We start from the raw sequence: 20,889 nt of genomic DNA, 5'->3' as shown, positions 1-20,889 counted from the left end.
GGTGCTACAAAAAGATACGGCCACACTTTCAGGAAACATTCCTCACACACAAAGAAAGAAAATATGTTATGTGGACATGTGTCCGGAAACGCTTACTTTCCATGTTAGAGCTCATTTTGTTACTTCTCTTCAAATCACATTAATCATGGAATGGAAACACACAGCAACAGAACGTACCAGCGTGACTTCGAACACTTTGTTGCAGGAAATGTTCAAAATGTCCTCCGTTAGCTAGGATACATGCATCCACCCTCCGTCGCATGGAATCCCTGATGCGCTGATGCAGCCCTGGAGAATGGCGTATTGTATCACAGCCGTCCACAATACGAGCACATTTGGTACCGGGGTTGCGTAGACACGAGCTTTCAAATGCCCCCATAAATGAAAGTCAAGAGGGTTGAGGTCAGGAGAGCGTGGAGGCCATGGAATTGGTCCGCCTCTACCAATCCATCGGCCACCGAATATGTTGTTGAGAAGCGTACGAACACTTCGACTGAAATGTGCAGGAGCTCCATCGTGCATGAACCACATGTTGTGTCGTACTTGTAAAGGCACATCTTCTAGCAGCACAGGTAGAGTATCCCGTATGAAATCATGATAACGTGCTCCATTGAGCGTAGGGGTGGAGAACTGTAGGGCCCCCCTAGACAGGTCAGGCGTGCACTACACACCGGAAGCAGCTACTAGGGTAGCAGAGTACGTGTGGCGTGCACACGGGGGTTTTTTAGGTTAGAGGGACCCCCCCTTGGGCGAAACGATAAAATCCCTGACGGCTTACCAGTGAAGTTATTAGCGAATGCGAATGTGAAATAATCTGGGTTAAGCTAAGTATCAAAGGTGGGTCAGATATGATAGTCGGATGCTTCTATAGACCACCTGCATCAGCAACCGTAGTAGTTGAGCGCCTCAGAGAGAACCTGCAGAACGTCGTGAAGAAGTTTCGTGATCATACTATTGTAATAGGGGGAGACTTCAATCTACCAGGTATAGAATGGGATAGTCACACAATCAGAACTGGAGCCAGGGACAGAGACTCTTGTGACATTATCCTGACTGCCTTGTCCGAGAATTACTTCGAGCAGATAGTTAGAGAACCAACTCGTGAAGCTAACGTTTTAGACCTCATAGCAACAAATAGACCGGAACTTTTCGACTCCGTGAATGTAGAAGAGGGTATCAGTGATCATAAGTCAGTGGTTGCATCAATGACCACAAGTGTAATAAGAAATGCCAAGAAAGGAAGGAAAATATATTTGCTTAACAAGAGTGATAGGGCACAAATCGCAGAATATCTGAGTGACCACCATCAAACGTTCATTTCTGAGGAAGAGGATGTGGAACAAAAATGGAAAAAATTCAGAAACATCGTCCAGTACGCCTTAGATAAGTTTGTACCGACTAAGGTCCAAAGCGAGGGGAAAGATCCACCGTGGTATAACAATCATGTACGAAAGGTACTACGGAAACAAAGAAAGCTTCATCATAGGTTTAAGAGTAGTCGAATCATAGCTGATAAGGAAAAGCTGAACGAAGCGAAAAAGAGCGTAAAGAGAGCAATGAGAGAAGCATTCAACGAATTCGAACATAAAACATTGGCAAACAATCTAAACAAGAACCCTAAAAAGTTTTGGTCATATGTAAAATCGGTAAGCGGATCTAAATCCCCTATTCAGTCACTCGTTGACCACGATGGCACCGAAACAGAGGACGACCGAAGAAAGGCAGAAATACTGAATTCAGTGTTCCGAAACTGTTTCACTGCGGAAAATCGTAACACGGTCCCTGACTTCAGCCGTCGCACGGACGCCAAAATGGAAAATATTGAAATAAACGATATCGGAATTGAAAAACAACTGCTATCACTTAGTAGCGGAAAAGCATCCGGACCAGACGAGATACCCTTAAGATTCTACAGTGATTATGCTAAAGAACTTGCCCCCTTTCTATCAGCAATTTATCGTAGATCGCTGGAAGAACGTAAAGTACCTAGCGACTGGAAGAAAGCGCAGGTCGTTCCCATTTTCAAGAAGGGTCATAAATCAGATGCGAATAATTATAGGCCTATTTCGCTTACGTCAATCTGTTGTAGAATAATGGAACATGTTTTGTGTTCTCGTATTATGACGTTCTTAGATAATACAAATCTCCTTCATCATAACCAACATGGATTCCGCAAACAGAGATCATGTGAAACTCAGCTCGCCCTATTTGCCCAAGAAATTCACAGTGCCGTAGACACTGGCGAGCAGATTGATGCCGTATTCCTGGACTTCAGGAAGGCATTTGATACGGTTCCGCACTTACGTTTAATGAAAAAAAATACGAGCTTACGGAATATCGGACCAGGTTTGTGATTGGATTCAGGATTTCCTAGAAGAAAGAACACAACATGTCATTCTTAACGGTTCAAAATCTGCAGATGTAGAGGTAATTTCGGGAGTACCGCAAGGAAGCGTGATAGGACCTTTATTGTTTACAATATACATAAATGACTTAGTTGACAACATCGGTAGCTCCGTGAGGCTATTTGCAGATGACACGGTTGTCTACAAGAAAGTAGCAACATCAGAAGACTCGTACGTACTCCAGGAAGACCTGCAGAGGATTAATGCATGGTGCGACAGCTGGCAGCTTTCCCTAAACGTAGATAAATGTAATATAATGCGCATACATAGGGGCAGAAATCCATTCCAGTACGATTATGCCATAGGTGGTAAATCATTGGAAGCGGTAACGACCGTAAAATACTTAGGAGTTACTATCCGGAGCGATCTGAAGTGGAATGATCACATAAAACAAATAGTGGGAAAAGCAGGCGCCAGGTTGAGATTCATAGGAAGAATTCTAAGAAAATGTGACTCATCGACGAAAGAAGTAGCTTACAAAACGCTTGTTCGTCCGATTCTTGAGTATTGCTCATCAGTATGGGACCCTTACCAGGTTGGATTAATAGAAGAGATAGACATGATCCAGCGAAAAGCAGCGCGATTCGTCATGGGGACATTTAGTCAGCGCGAGAGCGTTACGGAGATGCTGAACAAGCTCCAGTGGCGGACACTTCAAGAAAGGCGTTACGCAATACGGAGAGGTTTATTATCGAAATTACGAGAGAGCACATTCCGGGAAGAGATGGGCAACATATTACTACCGCCCACATATATCTCGCGTAATGATCACAACGAAAAGATCCGAGAAATTAGAGCAAATACGGAGACTTACAAGCAGTCGTTCTTCCCACGCACAATTCGTGAATGGAACAGGGAAGGGGGGATCAGATAGTGGTACAATAAGTACCCTCCGCCACACACCGTAAGGTGGCTCGCGGAGTATAGATGTAGATGTAGATGTAGATGTAGGTGGAAGAACATGGGGCCCAATCAAGGCAATGCCTGCCCAAACGTTCACAGAAAATCTGTGTTGATGACGTGATTGCACAACTGCGTGCGGATTCTCGTCAGCCCACACATGTTGATTCTGAAAATTTACAAATTGATCACGTTGGAATGAAGCCTCATCCGTAAAGAGAACATTTGCACTGAAATGAGGATTGACACATTGTTGGATGAACCATTCGCAGAAGTGTACCCGTGGAGGCCAATAGCTGCTGATAGTGCCTGCACACGCTGTACATGGTACGGAAACAACTGGTTCTCCCGTAGCACTCTTCATACAGTGACGTGGTCAACTTTACCTTGTACAGCAGCAACTTCTCTGACGCTGACATTAGGGTTATCGTCAACTGCACGAAGAATTGCCTCGTCCATTGCAGGTGTCCTCGTCGTTCTAGGTCTTCCCCAGTCGCGAGTCATAGGCTGGAATGTTCCGTGCTCCCTAAGACGCCGATCAATTGCTTCGAACGTCTTCCTGTCGGGACACCTTCGTTCTGGAAATCTGTCTCGATACAAACGTACCGCGCCACGGGTATTGGCCCGTGCTAATCCATACATCAAATGGGCATCTGCCAACTCCGCATTTGTAAATATTGTACTGACTGCAAAACCACGTTCGTGATGAACACTAACCTGTTGATGCTACGTACTGATGTGCTTGATGCTAGTACTATAGAGCAATGAGCCGCATGTCAACACAAGCACCGAAGTCAGCATTACCTTCCCTTAATTGGGCCTACTGGCGGTGAAACCATGAAGTACAGTACATACTGACGAAACTAAAATGAGCTCTAAATTAAGCGTTTCCGGATACATGTCCACATAACATCCTTTCTTTATTTGTGTGTGAGGAAAGTTTCCTGAATGTTTGGCCGTACCTTTTTGTAACACTCTGTATATGTCTAGACTTCTGGAAAGCGCTTGACACGGTGCCCCATTGTACGCTGTTAACGAAGGTACGACCATATGGAATATGTTCATGGATACGTGTTGTCCTCGACGCTGAGTGTTCATCAGAGACCAGGATATCGTCAGTAGGGCCCCAGGGAAGTGTGGTAAGACCGCTGTTATTCTTTGTATACATAAACGATTTGGCATACAGCAATCTGCGGTAGTTGTCTGATGATGCTAAAGTGTACGGTAAGGTGTCGTCTTCTAATGACTGTAGGAAGATACAAGATGACTTACACAAAATTTCCGGTGCCGAATGGCAGCTAGCTCTAAATGCCTAAATGCAGAGAAGTGAAAGTTAATGCAGATGAGTACGGAAAAGGAAACCGTAAGGTTCGGATACAGAATCAGTAACTACCTGGGCATAAGACTGCAATGCGATATGAAACGGAATGAGCATGTGAGGATTGTGGTAGGGAAGGAAATTGGTCAGCTTCGATTTATAGGGAGAATTCTAGGAAAGCGTGGTTCACCTGTAAAGGAGACCGCATATGGGACGCTAGTGCGATCTATTCTTGAGTACTCTTCGAGTGTTTTGGATCGGGCTCATATGGAGGCACATAGATACACGTCTTCCTCTCGCTCTGTTTGCGAGTGGAATAGGAAAGAAAATGACTCGTAGTGGTACGGCGTATACTCCGCCACTCCCCTTAAGGTGGTATCGATCTACACAGACCAAAAAACGTTTTGTGTCACTCCGGTTCCGGAACTCCTGTAGATAAATGTTGATTGTGGATGTTGTATCACAGAGACAGTTCCTTTGACTGTTCAGAGATGTCACTAAACCTGCCCAAAGATCTAAACAACCATGCATGAGCAGCGCCTAATAGATGGAGGGGTCCGACAACCAATCTGTTCCAGTCATTCCACCAGGAAGGAGATACAAGGCTCATGTTGTCTGTAGCTCAATATCGAGGTTCGATCGCTTATGCATTGTGACTTTGTGCCAGAAAGGACTCTCAACAAGGGAGTCCACGCGCCTCGGAGTGAACCAAAGCAATGTTGTTCGGAGATGGAGAAGATGCAGAGAGAGAGGAAAAGTCGATGACATGCCTCACAAAGGTCGCTCAAGGGCCACTACTGCAGTGGATGACCGCTACCTACAGATTATGGCTGGGAGGAACGCTAAAGGCAACGCCACCATGTTGAATAATGCTTTTCGTGCAGCCACGGGACGTCGTGTTACGACTCAAACTGTGCGCAGTAGGCTGCATGATGCGCAACCTCACTCTCGATATCCATGGCGAGGTCCATCTTTGTAATCACGACACCATGCAGAGCGGTACCATGGACCCTACAACATGCCGAATGGACCGCTCTGGATTGGCATCACGTTCTCTTCACCGATGAGTGTCGCCTTTGCCTTCAACCCGTCAGTCGTTGGAGACGGCTGAACGCCTTAGACACACTGTCCAGCGAGTGCAGCAGGTGGAGGTTCCCTGCTGTTTTGGGGTGATATTATGTGGGGCCGACGTACGCTGCTGGTAGTCTTGGAAGGCGTTGTAACGGCTATATGATACGTGAATGCCATCCTCCGATAGTGCAACCATATCTGCAGCATACTGGCGAGGCATTCGTCTTCGTGAACGACAATTTGCGCCCCCATCGTGCACATCTTGCGAATGACTTTCTTCAGGATAACAACATCGCTCGACTAGAGTGGCGAGCACGTTCTCCAGACATGAACCCTACCGACCATGCCTAGGATAGGTTAAAAAGAGCTGTTCTTGGATGACGTTACCCACCACCTATCTGAGGCATATTTGCCATATCACCGTTCAGGACTGGAACAATCTGGACCAACAGTGCCTTGATGAACTTGTGGACAGTATGCCACGACAAATACAGGCATGCATCAATGCTACTGGGTATTAGAGGTACCGGTGTGTACAGCAATCTGGACCACCACCTCTGAAGGTTTCGCTGTATGGTTTTCATGAGCAATAAAACGGACAAAAATGATGTTTGTGTTGATCTCTATTCCAATTTCCTGTACAGGTTCCGGAACTCCAGGTTCCGAAGTGATGTAAAACATTCTTTTGATGTCTGTAGATGTAGACATAGATGTAGAATGAGTCTTAATACGTTTGTAGAAGTAAAAGTTAAGTAAATCTTCACTCTTCTGTTTGCAGTGACACCTCGTTCACCTATCATTTTTATTCCTGTGCCGCTTTCGGTCAACGACAGTTGCCACATCATTCTGTAGACCATCTCTCCTTACTGTTGTGTTTGAAGTCGTACACAACACATACAGCTGGTAGCAAGACATCAAGGGTCACAATTGGGGGGATTAGTAACAAGTTACATGCCGGTCAATTTGACTTCGGGAGGGGTAAAAGCACCAAACCAATTGGATGTTGTGCTTCATGATGGAAGCAAGATTTAAGATAAATCAAGATATCTTCATAGGTTTGCCTACGTAGAAAAAGCGTTTGTCAACGTAAAATGGCGTGATTTGTTCAAAATTCTCTGAAAAATAGAGCTACAGAAGAAAAAAAGCAAACGCTGGTAATATACGATGTGTACAAGAATCAAGAGGTAACTAGAAGAATGGAAGAAAGTATGACGTCAGTGTTCTTCCTATACAACTCTACATAAGATATTTGGCAGTGCTTGATTTCTGGTGGTGTAACACAATCCACGAAGTTATAACGAATATATTTAATTTTATTACTTTCAACTTTGTCCTTGAGAGAATATTATAATAAGGAAACGTAAAACTATGTGTTTCAAGAGCTCGCAGATTGAAAAAATAACAAACGTATGTTTCATAATGTATCACATTGTCTTCCTAGCTAGAAAAGAGCGGCGGTGAAATTATCACGACGTATTGGAAACATCGGCACATGACGCATCTTATTAAAGACATAAAACATGGCTATTGTGCGTGTAAGAATGCGATACAAACCGCTCTGGATTTCCTGTCCATAGTGGATCAGCTGCTTCGTGGAGCACCCTGCCGGGTCATGGCCCATGATGACGGGAATCATCGTCTGCAACACATGATACGATCTCAATCAGCATAAATTTAAAATATTAAGTATGAGAATTAATACGAACAGTAGACCTGTGGAATACATTCTCCTGGCTGTTGACACAGTAAATGTACACTACTGGCCATTAAAACAGCTGCACCACAAAGACGACGTGCTACAAACGCGAAATTTAACGACAGGATGAAGATGCTGTGATATGCAAATGATTAGCTTTCCTGAGCATTCACACAAGGGTGGCGCCGGTGGCGACACCTACGACGTGCTGACATGGGGATAGTTTCCAACCGATTTCTCATACACAAACAGCAGTTGACCGGCTTTGCCCGGTGAAACGTTTTTGTGATGCCTCGTGTAAGGAGGAGAAATGCGTACCGTCACGTTTCTGACTTTGATAAAGGTCGGATTGTAGCCTATCGCGATTGCGGTTTGTCGTATCGCGACATTGCTGCTCGCGTTGGTCGAGATCCAGTGACTGTTAGCAGGATATGGAATCGGTGGGTTCAGGAGGATAATACGGAACGCCGTGCTGGATCCCAACGGCCTCGTATCACTAGTAGTCGAGATGACAGGCATCTTATCCGCACGGCTGTAACTGATCGTGCAGCCACGTCCCGATCCCTGAGTCAACAGATGGGGACGTTTGCAAGACAACAACCATCTGCACGAACAGTTCGACGACGTTTGCAGCAGCATGGACTATCAGCTCGGAGACCATGGCTGCGGTGACCCTTGACGCTGCATCGCAGACAGGAGCGCCTGCGATGGTGTACTGAACGACGAACCTGGGTGAACGAATGGCAAATCGTCATTTTTTCAGATGAATCCAGAATCTGTTTACAGCATCATGACGGTCGCATCCGTGTTTGGCGACATCGCGGTGAACGCACATTGGAAGCGTGTATTCGTCATCGCCCTACTGGCGTATCACCCGGCATGATGGTATGGGGTGCCATTAGTTAAACGTCTCGGTCACCTCCTGTTCGCATTGACGGCACTATGAATAGTGGACGTTACATTTCAGATGTGTTACGACCCGTGGCTCTACCCTTCATTCAATTCACGTTCCAGGTCCTGTACGGGCCTTTCTGGATACAGAAAATGTTCGATGTTGCCCTGGCCAGCACATTCTCCATATCTGTCACCAATTGAAAACGTCTGGTCAATGGTGGCCGAGCAACTGGCTCGTTACAATACGCCAGTCACTACTCTTGATGAACTGTGGTATCGTGTTGAAGCTGCATGGGCTCTGTTTGACTCAATTCCCAGGCTTATCAAGGCCAAAGGTGGTTGTTCTGGGTACTGACTTCTCAGGATCTATGCACCGAAATTGTGTGAAAATGTAATCACATGTCAGTTCTAGTATAATATATTTGTCCAATGAATACCCGTTTATCATGTACATTTCTTCTTGGTGTAGCAATTTTAATGGCCATTAGTGTAAAATACACTGCTGGGAAAAAAATTAGTACACCTAGAAAAACGTCATCAGTTTTGGTCCGATGATGGATATGCCACCTGAGGGATAGTAGATGTACCGATAATGGTTTCAACGTCGTCCTCCAACAGATAGCGTCATGGCGTAGCCACCAGAGAGCCATCTGTGTCTACTCTAAAGGGTAGGGAATGCTGACAAGCAGAAGGCTCAGTGTGGTGCAAACGTGTGAAGCGAGCAGGCAACGATGCTACAGACACGTACTTGTGCTTCCTACAACCAACTGAGCGAGTTTGAAAGGGGAAAATTGCCCGTTCTGAGTGGCAGGATGGTCATATAAGCTGTACGTGTTGCATCAGTTGTGCAGCGATGTTGATATCCGTGGTCACGTGAACAGTCTCACACCTGCAGACGAGGTTCTGGATGTCTATGTGGCACAGACGTCCACCGGGATAGTCTATTGTAAAGACAAGAGTGGCAGATCGTAGATCTGCCACAGCACAGGGTAGAGGGCTTGTGAGCCCAGACATGCCAACAGGAGCTGTTGTGAACCGATTATTAGCAGTGGGACTACTGGCACGCACACCTCTATTCCGTCTTCCAGTCATGCGGCACTCAAAGCTCGACCGGTGCCGTCAGAGGATCACTCGGAAGATGGAAGGGCGCACCGTGGTCTTCAGTGATAAAAGCAAATTCTGCCGGCACGCAAGTGAAGGTCGTTTGCATGTACAACATAGACCTGGTGAGCCCTGTCTTATAGAGTACATTCATCCAAGACACTGGCTCAATTGCAGGCATTATCGTCTCGGGTGCGACAAGCTACAACTCTGGTTCACCTTTGGTGTTTCTAGAGGGGTCACTAAACAGCTCTCGGTAGACGTGCAGAAACTTCCCTGGCCAGCACGACTCTAGACTTGGCTCCAATCTGGCAAGCATGGAATATGATGGGACGAGAAATAGTCGTGTGACTGATCAGCCAACTACTCTTACAGGACTACGTGTATGGGTCGAGCAGGACAGAATTCACCATCTGTACGATCGACTGGATGCCAGAGTCAGCGCCTGCATTGCCACCTGTGGAGGCTACACCACGCATTAATGTGGGTGTTCCGGCTTGGGTTGATACATGGTACCTCAGAAACGCTTGTGCTATTTGTAAATGTAATAATTTAATGTACGCCATATGCACTGTTGCAACAATAAATCTTGAATGAATTGGAAACCTCTAAAACGGTGCATTAATTTTTTTTGTGGCAGTTTACGAATTAAAGGATATCCTGGACTATCTCCTGCTTATAGTTTACTAGGCCTTCCAGCACGTTTTAGCTATTAAACACGAATAATATTGGACTAGAAAATCTTATCTCCATGATAGCCTGAGAATTTGTGGTATGGACTTAACTAGTATTAAAAAAAGCACTCCCTCTTCAGGCCGCAAGTGGCCCATCGGGACCATCCGACCGCCGTATCATCCTCAGTTGAAGATGCGGATAGGAGGGGCGTGTGGTCAGCACACTGCTCTCCCGGTCGCGATGATGGTTTTCTTTGACGGGAGCCGCTACTATTCGGTCGAGTAGCTCCTCAATTGGCATCACGAGGCTGAGTACACCCCGAAAAGTGCCAACAGTGCGTGGCGGCTGGATGGTCACCCATCCAAGTGCCGGCCACGCGCGACAGCGCTTAACTTCAGTGATCTCACGGGAACCAGTGTATTCACTGTCACAAGGCCGTTGCGTTAACTCGTATAGCGTGATATTAAATATCATTTGAGAAAGTTTATAATCTGAAAGCATAAAAATTATAATCATAACACTGAAGATGCTTTAAATAACAGATGAGTAACACAGTCAGTGTGAGCTCGAGAGCATTTTTCCTTCTGAACAGGTGACATGCCGTTTGGCGTGCACCCCCTCCTCCGTCCACTCCGCCCCCTCCACCATCCACATTAGTTTCCTTTGCATGGATTCTTGATAAGAGCTTTAAAAATAAATGTCCCTCTAGTAATAATAGAGATGGTGGTTCTTTTCTTTCAAAATAAATACCATGCAGCTGTTTCTCTGTAATAGAAACAAATTTCTGAATTGTATTGCAGTGCTAAACATTAAAGGATTCAATTCATTTCCATTTAAGGTCATTTCTGAGATCTTTGATAGATTTCAACTGAAAGAACAGAGAACCAGACCGATGGTATTTTCTGCCTTCAATAAAAGAGTGTGATATATTAAACTGTGTTGAAAGAATGAAGATACACAATGTATGACACTTTTTAGTGTCCTAATGGAATTTTTTGTTTGTATAGTTTACAATTTAAATCACTCCCCATAGGAAACCGTATGACATAAATGCAGGAAATATCAGCGACTTACACTGTGGTCAAAATTAAAGCAACAAACTAGTATTTCCCCGTCTTGTGTCTAGTTCACGATATAATCATACAAACTGTCAACAGATGTTGTTACGATCGTGTTCTGCACAGAAGATGGCATTCCGATAAACGGACAACCACGACAGCAATGACGTCTGTGCACCTGTCAAGCAGGGTAGCGTTTGCAGCGCAGTTTCACTTGCACAGTCGCTGTGTACACAGTCACAGACGGTGCAGTATGGCACGGAGAAGACGCCTACCAGACTCTCTGCTGTGGAGGGCCATAGGAAGAATGGAAGCAGGACAGTCGCAAACTGATGTGGTCCTATGCCTTAATGTGAATCATTCTGTTGTCTCTCGGATGAGGCGACAGTTTATAGAGACGGACACTGTATCGTGGAGATAAGGACAGGGCCGACCACATGTGACATCGGAAAGAGTAGACCGTCGTTTGGCAGTAAGAGTAAGATGGTACCGTCTTCGAACTGCACTGCAACTGGTATCTGACCTCGCAGCATCCACTGGACGTGTTGTATCGAGGCAGGTGGTGTACAGAAGGCTTCAGTAGAGTAGCCTTTATTGTTGGCGACCTGCAGTCTCTTTACCTCTGGCCGGTCTAGATTGGAGCCGTCAACGTGTTGCCTGGACGGTCGAACAGTGGGCCAATCATGTTTTTACAGATCAGCCCCGATCTGGTCTGGAAGTTGATTCTCGACAGATTCACATCTGCAGAGCGCGTGGCACACGATTTGGGGACCAAAGCATTGTGGAAAGAGACCGATATCGTGGAGGTTACCTACTGATGTGGGCAGGGATTATGTTGACCACTCCAACATCTATTCATGAAATTTTACGGCTCAATCAGCAAGATTTAACAGCTGTCAGGTACCGTGAGGAGATCTTGTGGTCTCATGCGCGGTAGTTGCGAAGTGCTGTTGGCCTAGACGTCGTACTGATGGACGATAATGCTGGACCTCATAGAGCAGGGATGGTTGATGCCTTGTTTTTGGAAACGGAAGATATTGCACGCATGGCTTGGCCTGCTCGCTCTTCGATTTGAATCCCATAGAGCATGTCTGGGATACGTTAGGAAGACGGGTTGCATCACGTCAACGCCAACCAACCATTCTCCAAGTCCTGTGAGCAGCTCTGCAGGAAGAATGGGCATTATTGCCTCAACGTGAGATTGATGACATCATTCACAGCATGACCCGTCATTGTATGTATTGGTACCAGAGGTGGTCACACTCCATACTGAACACATTAACCAGTTGTTAGAATGTTTGTGAAAATCCGTTAAGTTGGAACTAAACGAATAAAATTTTTGTTTACCGTTATCCATGTTGCAGTCTATAACGTTTTGTAATCTTTACATTATTTCTACTTTACTATCACCTGTTTATACTGATTTGTGGTAAAATAATAGAGACTTTTTAAAATTTCTGTTTGTTGCTTTAAATTTGGATACCAGTGTATAGTGCCACGTTAAACATAAAACACAGCTTAACTGCGTAAGTTGTATTTTAAATGTCAAGAAATCACTCGAGTTAGTAGTAAAATTTTAGAAAATTTGCCATGAAAGAAGTCGAAAATTGATAAACATGATTAAAACCAGTATTTATGGAACAGAAAAGAAATACACAAAATCATTGGTGATTCGAAAGAGAAAATACTCTGTGGGCTTGAGTTCAGTTGTATGTGACAGCACAAATTCAAACTGGCAACGCAAGTTTTTTTTTTTTTTTTTTCTCAGTCTACTGCCTGGTTTGATGCGGCCCGCCACGAATTCCTTTCCTGTGCTAACCTCTTCATCTCAGAGTAGCACTTGCAACCTACGTCCTCAATTATTTGCTTGACGTATTCCAATCTCTGTCTTCCTCTACAGTTTTTGCCCTCTACAGCTCCCTCTAGTACCATGGAAGTCATTCCCTCATGTCTTAGCAGATGTCCTATCATCCTGTCCCTTCTCCTTATCAGTGTTTTCCACATATTCCTTTCCTCTCCGTTTCTCCGTAGAACCACCTCATTCCTTACCTTATCAGTCCACCTAATTTTTAACATTTGTCTATAGTACCACATCTCAAATGCTTCGATTCTCTTCTGTTCCGGTTTTCCCACAGTCCATGTTTCACTACCATACAATGCTGTGCTCCAGACGTACATCCTCAGAAATTTCTTCCTCAAATTAAGGCCGGTATTTGATATTAGTAGACTTCTCTTGGCCAGAAATGCCTTTTTTGCCATAGCGAGTATGCTTTTGATGTCCTCCTTGCTCCGTCCGTCATTGGTTATTTTACTGCCTAGGTAGCAGAACTCCTTAACTTCATTGACTTCGTGACCATCAATCCTGATGTTAAGTTTCTCGCTGTTCTCATTTCTACTACTTCTCATTACCTTCGTCTTTCTCCGATTTACTCTCAAACCATACTGTGTACTCATTAGACTGTTCATTCCGTTCAGCAGATCATTTAATTCTTCTTCACTTTTACTCAGGATAGCAATGTCATCAGCGAATCGTATCATTGATATCCTTTCACCTTGTATTTTAATTCCACTCCTGAACCTTTCTTTTATTTCCATCATTGTTTCCTCGATGTACAGATTGAAGAGTAGGGGCGAAAGGCTACAGCCTTGCCTTACACCCTTATTAATACGAGCACTTCGTTCTTGATCGTCCACTCTTATTAATCCCTCTTGGTTGTTGTACATATTGTATATGACCCGTCCCTCCCTATAGCTTACCCCTACTTTTTTCAGAATCTCGAACAGCTTGCACCATTTTATACTGTCGAACGCTTTTTCCAGGTCGACAAATCCTATGAAAGTGTCTTGATTTTTCTTTAGCCTTGCTTCCATTATTAGCCGTAACATCAGGATTGCCTCTCTCGTCCCTTTACCTTTCCTAAAGCCAAACTGATCGTCACCTAGCGCATTCTCAATTTTCTTTTCCATTCTTCTGTATATTATTCTTATAAGCAGCTTCGGTGCATGAGATGTTAAGCTGATTGTGCGATAATTCTCGCACTTGTAAGCTCTTGCCGTCTTCGGAATTATGTGGATGATGCTTTTCCGAAAGTCAGATGGTATATCGCCAGACTCATATATTCTACACACCAACGTGAATAGTCGTTTTGTTGCCACTTCCCCCAATGATTTTAGAAATTCTGATGGAATGTTATCTATCCCTTCTGCCTTATTTGACCGTAAGTCCTCCAAAGCCCTTTTAAATTCCGATTCTAATACTGGATCCCCTATCTCTTCTAAATCGACTCCTGTTTCTTCTTCTATCACATCAAATCTTCACCCTCATAGAGGCTTTCAATGTATTCTTTCCACCTATCTGCTCTATCCTCTGCATTTAACAGTGGAATTCCCGTTGCACTCTTAATTTTACCACCGTTGCTTTTAATGTCACCAAAGGTTGTTTTGACTTTCCTGTATGCTGAGTCTGTCCTTCCGACAATCATATCTTTTTCGATGTCTTAACATTTTTCCTGCAGCCATTTCGTCTTAGCTTCCCTGTACTTCCTATTTATTTCATTCCTCAGCGACTTGTATTTCTGTATTGTTTGTACTTCCTCCTTTCCTCAAGCAACTGAAGTATTTCTTCTGTTACCCATGGTTTCTTCGCAGCTACCTTCTTTGTACCCATGTTTTCCTTCCCAACTTCTGTGATGGCCCTTTTTAGAGATATCCATTCCTCTTCAACTGTACTGCCTACTGCGCTATTCCTTATTGCTGTATCTACAGCGTTAGAGAACTTCAAACGTATCTCGTCATTCCTTAGTATTTCCGTATCCCACTTCTTTGCGTATTGATTCTTCCTCACTGATGTCTTGAACTTCAGCCTACTCTTCATCACTACTGTATTGTGATCTGAGTCTATATATGCTCCCGGGTACACCTTACAATCCAGTATCTGATTTCGGAATCTCTGTCTGACCATGATGTAATCTAATTGAAATCTTCCCATATCTCCCGGCCTTTTCCAAGTATACCTCCCTCCTCTTGTGATTCTTGAACAGGGTATTCACTATTACTAGCTGAAACTTGTTACAGAACTCAAATAGTCTTTCTCCTCTTTCATTCTTAGTCCCAAGCCCATATTCCCCTGTAACCTTTTCTTCTACTCCTTCCCCTACAACTGCATTCCAGTCGCCCATGACTATTAGATTTTCGTCCCCCTTTACATACTGCATTATCCTTCCAATATCCTCATACACTTTCTCTATCTGTTCATCTTCAGCTTGCGACGTCGGCATGAATACCTGAACTATCGTTGTCGTTGTTGGTCTGCTGTCGAGTCTGATTAGAACAACCCGGTCACTGAACTGTTCACAGTAACACACCCTCTGCCCTACCTTCCTATTCATAACGAATCCTACACCTATTATACCATTTTCTGCTGCTGTTGATATTACCCGATACTCATCTGACCAGAAATCCTTGTCTTCCTTCCACTTCACTTCACTGACCCCTACTATATCTAGATTGAGCCTTTGCATTTCCCTTTCCAGATTTTCTAGTTTCCCTACCACGTTCAAGCTTCTGACATTCCACGCCCCGACTCGTAGAACGTTATCCTTTCGTTGATTATTCAGTCTTTTTCTCATGGTAACCTCCCCCTTGGCAGTCCCCTCCCGGAGATCCGAATGGGGGACTATTCCGGAATCTTTTGCCAATAGAGAGATCATCATGACACTTCTTCAATTACAGGCCACATGACCTGTGGATACACGTTACGTGTCTTTAATGCAGTGGTTTCCATTGCCTTCTGCATCCTCATGTCGTTGATCATTGCTGATTCTTCCGCCTTTAGGCCCTGAACCTCTATCCGCTTCTCCGCCCTCCTTGACAAGGCCGTTGGCAGAATGAGGCTGACTTCTTACGCCGGAAGTCTTGGGCCGCCAATGCTAATTATTTATCAAAATGTAGGCAGTGGCGGGGATCGAACCCGGGACCGAAGGCGTTTTGATTATGAATGAACTGGCAACGTACATCACTGAAATGATGTCAGATGAAAATCTTTGCACGAACGTCTGAACAATTCAAGATTTATTATTTTTATGTCTGTTGATATAGCGATAAAATTTTGTTATTGCACATACAGGGTGGATCACATTTAACAACAAAGACTGACACATGTGAAAGTATACGGAAACTGAAGAAAAACCATTCCAGTGTACGAGGGTCCACAAACGAGCGTTTGCGAGAGAACTGCGAATGTGTGGTTTGAAATATGCTCAATATTTTTATATACTTGAATTTAGCATATTTCGTGACAGCACTCACTTTTCTGTTGATGTTTATAAGATGATATTTGGCTTTTTGTGTTGGCTTCAGTCGTCTAGTGGAAGTATGATTCCATAATGCTCTTTCGTCGGCTGCGGAAATGTCCTGGTTCAATGCGTTTGCCTCATTTTTGGTGCTTCAAATACCATTTTTCCGAATGTGCTTCCTTCTTGACGTTTATATAAAAAAGTAGTAGAATAACTCATTTTTGCTGGTCACTTGCAAATTATTATAACGAGGACCTGTGCATTATTCCACCGTTACACACCGAGTGTTCACTGCCGACTGACTACGGTCAAAAACGACTACAGCGTCAAAGACATCTCACACAACACACAAGCTTCAACTTGTAACCAGTCTCTTTGATTTTATTAGTCACGTCTACTAATATTAAAAAATATGCTGTCACTCTCGAACATATAAGCAAATTAGCATAAAATAAGGCAAATTACAATTCACAAAAAATATTCTGACAAAAATATAAGAAAACATTTACAACCTCCCTCATTAGATTTGGTATCGAAAAATCCGGTAGAAAATAACACATCGCCCAGATCCGTTACAGGTTACAAGCCGACACCGCTTTCAGAATGAAGTATCGTCCTAGTTATTACGAATGTACTTGATATGTAAATCTCCCGTCACAGAGGCACCGACCTTGTTCATTTCGGCCTCGTTGAAGCCGCCGATGAGGAACATGATGTTGGCGCAGATGTCCTGCGTGAAGGCGCCGTCGCTGCACATGATCTCGCCCGCCATCGTGATGAACTCGTTGCTGGGCAGGAACTCTCCCAAGCCAATCAGCTGCGTCAGTATCTGCCAGCACAACAGTCAAATGTGTCAGCATATACCCACAGAATTGTCAAATGACCCAGCAGTCGCTAACGAAACAGTTAAACGCGGCAACATGTGCCTGTAGAACAGTCAAATGTATGATCACCTGCCAACAGTAACAACAAAATTGCCAGCATCTGCTCGACAGAACAATTTAATGGATCGGCATCTGCCAACAGAACAATGGAATACGTCGGTATCTGCTAGTAAAACTGTCAAACACGTTAGAATTTGCTAAGATAGCAGCCAAACATGTCAGCCTTTGCCAACAGTCAAATGAATCAGCAACTGCCAACAGAACATACAGATGGATCGGCATCTGATACTGAGCAGTCAGATGCGTCAACATCTTTCAACAGACTATTTGAATGCGTCAGTATCTGCCAACTTTCAAAAGCCCAGCCAATTTCTACAAAAAAAGAAGAAAAGACGTGAGTAAGTCTCTCCATCAGTTTTGTGTCAAACTTCACCTCCACAAAACCTGCAGTAATCTTTTACATCAACGTATTTGGAACACCTGACTTCCATCTTAGATGGTCAGCTACACCACCTTTCCTATAACATTTGGATGATTTATACAGCAATGACTTGGAATAAGTGAGTGTACAGGCAACATATATACGATTTCTATGTACTGAATAGTTGCATACTGGCCATCTACAGTTTAACAGAACGACACTTTTGCTGCCTCGACCGTCACCCTTGATTTACTTTGATGCAATTCATCTTTTCCTGTTACTTGGTAGACAACCTCTTCATTTCGGCATAACTGCTGCATCAACCATCCTCCTTATATCGAGGACTACTCCAGCAATTAAGACCTTCTACCGTACCTTCGCCTACAGCTTTAAACAATGACACTGGCTGCAATACATGCCGAAACAATATTAACAATATTCTTTACTAGGATTTTTTTTCATTGGTTCGTTGCAAAATTTCTCCATTTCTTATTCTATCTACCTATACGATCTTCAGTGGCTTCTAATCCTTTCAGTTTTGTCTTCCTCGTTGTTGACTTTTCATACATATGCCGGTCTGTGCTCCAAATATAGCTTTCCAGAATTTTTTCTAGTCATTATTTTTATATTTTTTTATGTTATGAGTAGCAGTTTGTGTCTTGTTTACATAGAAATACTTTGTCCCTCTAAGCCTCTACAAGAAGTGCAGTGTCTTAAATTGAAAAAAATGACTGCATTAGCCTTTGAAAGCAGCAAGATTCTAGTGAAACAGATCTAAATTTAGCATCAAAAATATCTTACTCTCTTCAGCTACATACACTACTAGCTTTAAATAAAAGTTCTATGTGAAACAGAAGTAGTTGTCCTTAGAAATAATTTCAGTCTAGGTTTAAAATTTTCTTAACTACCGCCATCATATGTCATTGCCCAAATAATCAACTACTTTTGTGACTACATACTGGCAGAGAAAGTGGTATGGAAATTAATATGGAAAAACAGGTATTGACATTATTAGAAATAACATAATAAATGTATAATGTGGTCAGCGTTAAACATTTCAAACATCCCAGAAACCTCATAGTAAGTGAGAGTTATAATGCCAACATCTTTCAGTGTTGTACTGCTATAATCAATGACACATTCGAAAAGAAAGATTGTTATTGAACTGAAGGGAAAAAAACGATAATATTTACATATGGAGCATCATTTTCACTCCGAAGACTGGTTTGATGCACCTCTCCTTGTTACTCTATCCTGTCCAAGCTTCTTCATCTCCGAATAATTAGTGCAATCTACACACTTCAGAATCGCCTACTGTATTCATTCCTTGATCTCCCTCTACGACTGTTCCCATCCACCGACTCCCACACTTCCCTCCTAAACTGGTGATTCCTCGATGTTCCAGGATGTGTTCTATCAACTGATCGCTTCTTTTAGTCAATTTGCGCCACAAATTTCATGTCTCCCAGTTCTATTCAGCACCTCCTCATTAGCGACGTGAAATATGCAGCTAATCTTCAGCATTCTTCTGTGGCACCACATTTAAGAAGCCTCTATTCCGTTCTTGTCTAAACTTTTTCTCGTCCATGTCTCAATTCCACAGATTGCTATACTCCAAGAAAATGCCTTCAGTAAAGAATTAATAACACTTAAAACTAAATTAGACGTTGGCAAATTTTGACTTGCCATTGCCGTATACATTTTATACCCTTCCTACTTCGGCCATCACCAGTTATTTTGCTGCCCAAATAGCAAACCAATCTACTACTTTTAGTATCTCGTTTCCTAACCTAATCTCCTCAACATGACCTGACTTAATTCAGTTACATTCCGTTATCCTTGTTTTGCTTCTGTTGATGTTTATCTTATATCATTATTTCAAGACTAATTCCAATCAGTTCAACTCTTGTTCCAATCCGATAAACGGACAACCACGACAACGTGTCAGAAATTCGGGTCTTAATGAAAAACTGATAGAAACTATGTAGTGAGCATCGGGATGTGATATTGGAAACAGATAAAAAAGGTAAATGGAGTTACAAAGCAAAGAATTAAGATATTCTGAAACTAAAGAATATGAGAAATTTATTAATGCCCCCACAGGCAAAAACACGAATGTTTCTGACAATAATATCGAACAACTTTCAGAACATGTTACAGCTTCATTGATGAGTAACTAAAGTCAGTCTTCGCATGTTATAGCTGGAGATATTACTATTCTCTCCAAATTCCTATGCAAGGTGTCCGACTCAAACCTCCCTGATTTCAAAGACCCAGGAAAAAAAACACAGTAGATACGACAAAGATTGCACCAAATTGTAGAGCATCTCATAGAATTTATTTATTTATCATCAATACACCTCTACGTGTGAACCATTTGTAGCACGAAGAATATAGAGTTTACATTCAATTTCTTGTCATGTTCTTTGTTCCTCTGTTATTGTTGCAATCACATTAGTGATACAATGTCGCAATGTAGGAATATCGTTCCCTTTGGTCGCATACACGCGGTCCTTCACAAACTGCCACATCAAGCGGCGTAATGTCGGGTGAACGTGGTGGCCAGGCAATGGGTCTTCTGCGTCCGATCCAATGACTGGGAAATTTCCTACACAGGAGCTTGCGAACAGCTGATGACCAATGCCGAGGAGCTCCACCTCGTTGAAAAATGATGTTAGGTCTCAAGTCTTATATCTGAGGGTACACAAACTGCTCCAACATGTCCAGATACACTGACCCATTCACTGTTTGTTCCACAAAGAAGAATGGTACAACAATCCTGTCGTGCATTAGGCCACACCAGACGTTTAGTTTAGGGCTATCACGAACATGTTCAATGACAACGTGCGGATATTCCGAACCCCAAATCCGAACATTATGCCTATTAACCCTTCCTGACAGATGAAAGCTTGCCTCATCTGAGTATAAACGTCTTTCCAGGAAGCTGGCATCCACATCAATATGCTGTAGCACATCCGTGTGGTTTGTCGTTCAGTGTCAGATGTTGCAGAATTTGCACTTTGTAAGCACACATACGAAGACGCTGGTGAACTACACGAGACAATGTTGACTGAGGTACATTAAGTTTCGCAGATGCTTGACGAGTTGACTTAAGTGGGCTTCTGAGAAACGTTTGTCTGATGTCCTCCACTGTCTCTTCTGAAACTCCGTA

General features: G+C 43.4%; 2 protein-coding genes across 2 annotated transcripts in view; one reads left to right on the top strand and one right to left on the bottom strand.

The window, feature by feature from the left end:
- Positions 1-20,889, top strand: part of LOC126106377 (cuticle protein 6.4-like) — a 182,107-nt gene that overhangs the window by 55,819 nt on the left and 105,399 nt on the right. The gene's annotated exons all lie outside the window — the stretch shown is intronic.
- Positions 1-20,889, bottom strand: part of LOC126106375 (lipase 3-like) — a 64,500-nt gene that overhangs the window by 10,366 nt on the left and 33,245 nt on the right. The window contains exons 5-6 of the mRNA XM_049912640.1: positions 17,083-17,241; positions 7,249-7,333 (exon numbers count right to left, since the gene is read on the bottom strand). Of these exons, the coding sequence (XP_049768597.1) occupies positions 7,249-7,333; positions 17,083-17,241 (244 nt within the window). The remainder of the gene's footprint in view (positions 1-7,248; positions 7,334-17,082; positions 17,242-20,889) is intronic.

This window comes from Schistocerca cancellata, chromosome 10, assembly GCF_023864275.1.
Source record: "Schistocerca cancellata isolate TAMUIC-IGC-003103 chromosome 10, iqSchCanc2.1, whole genome shotgun sequence".
Classification (NCBI taxonomy): Eukaryota; Metazoa; Arthropoda; class Insecta; order Orthoptera; family Acrididae; genus Schistocerca; species Schistocerca cancellata.
The sequence above is the reverse complement of the archived record's forward strand: the minus strand, read 5'-3'. Positions and strand labels throughout refer to the sequence as shown.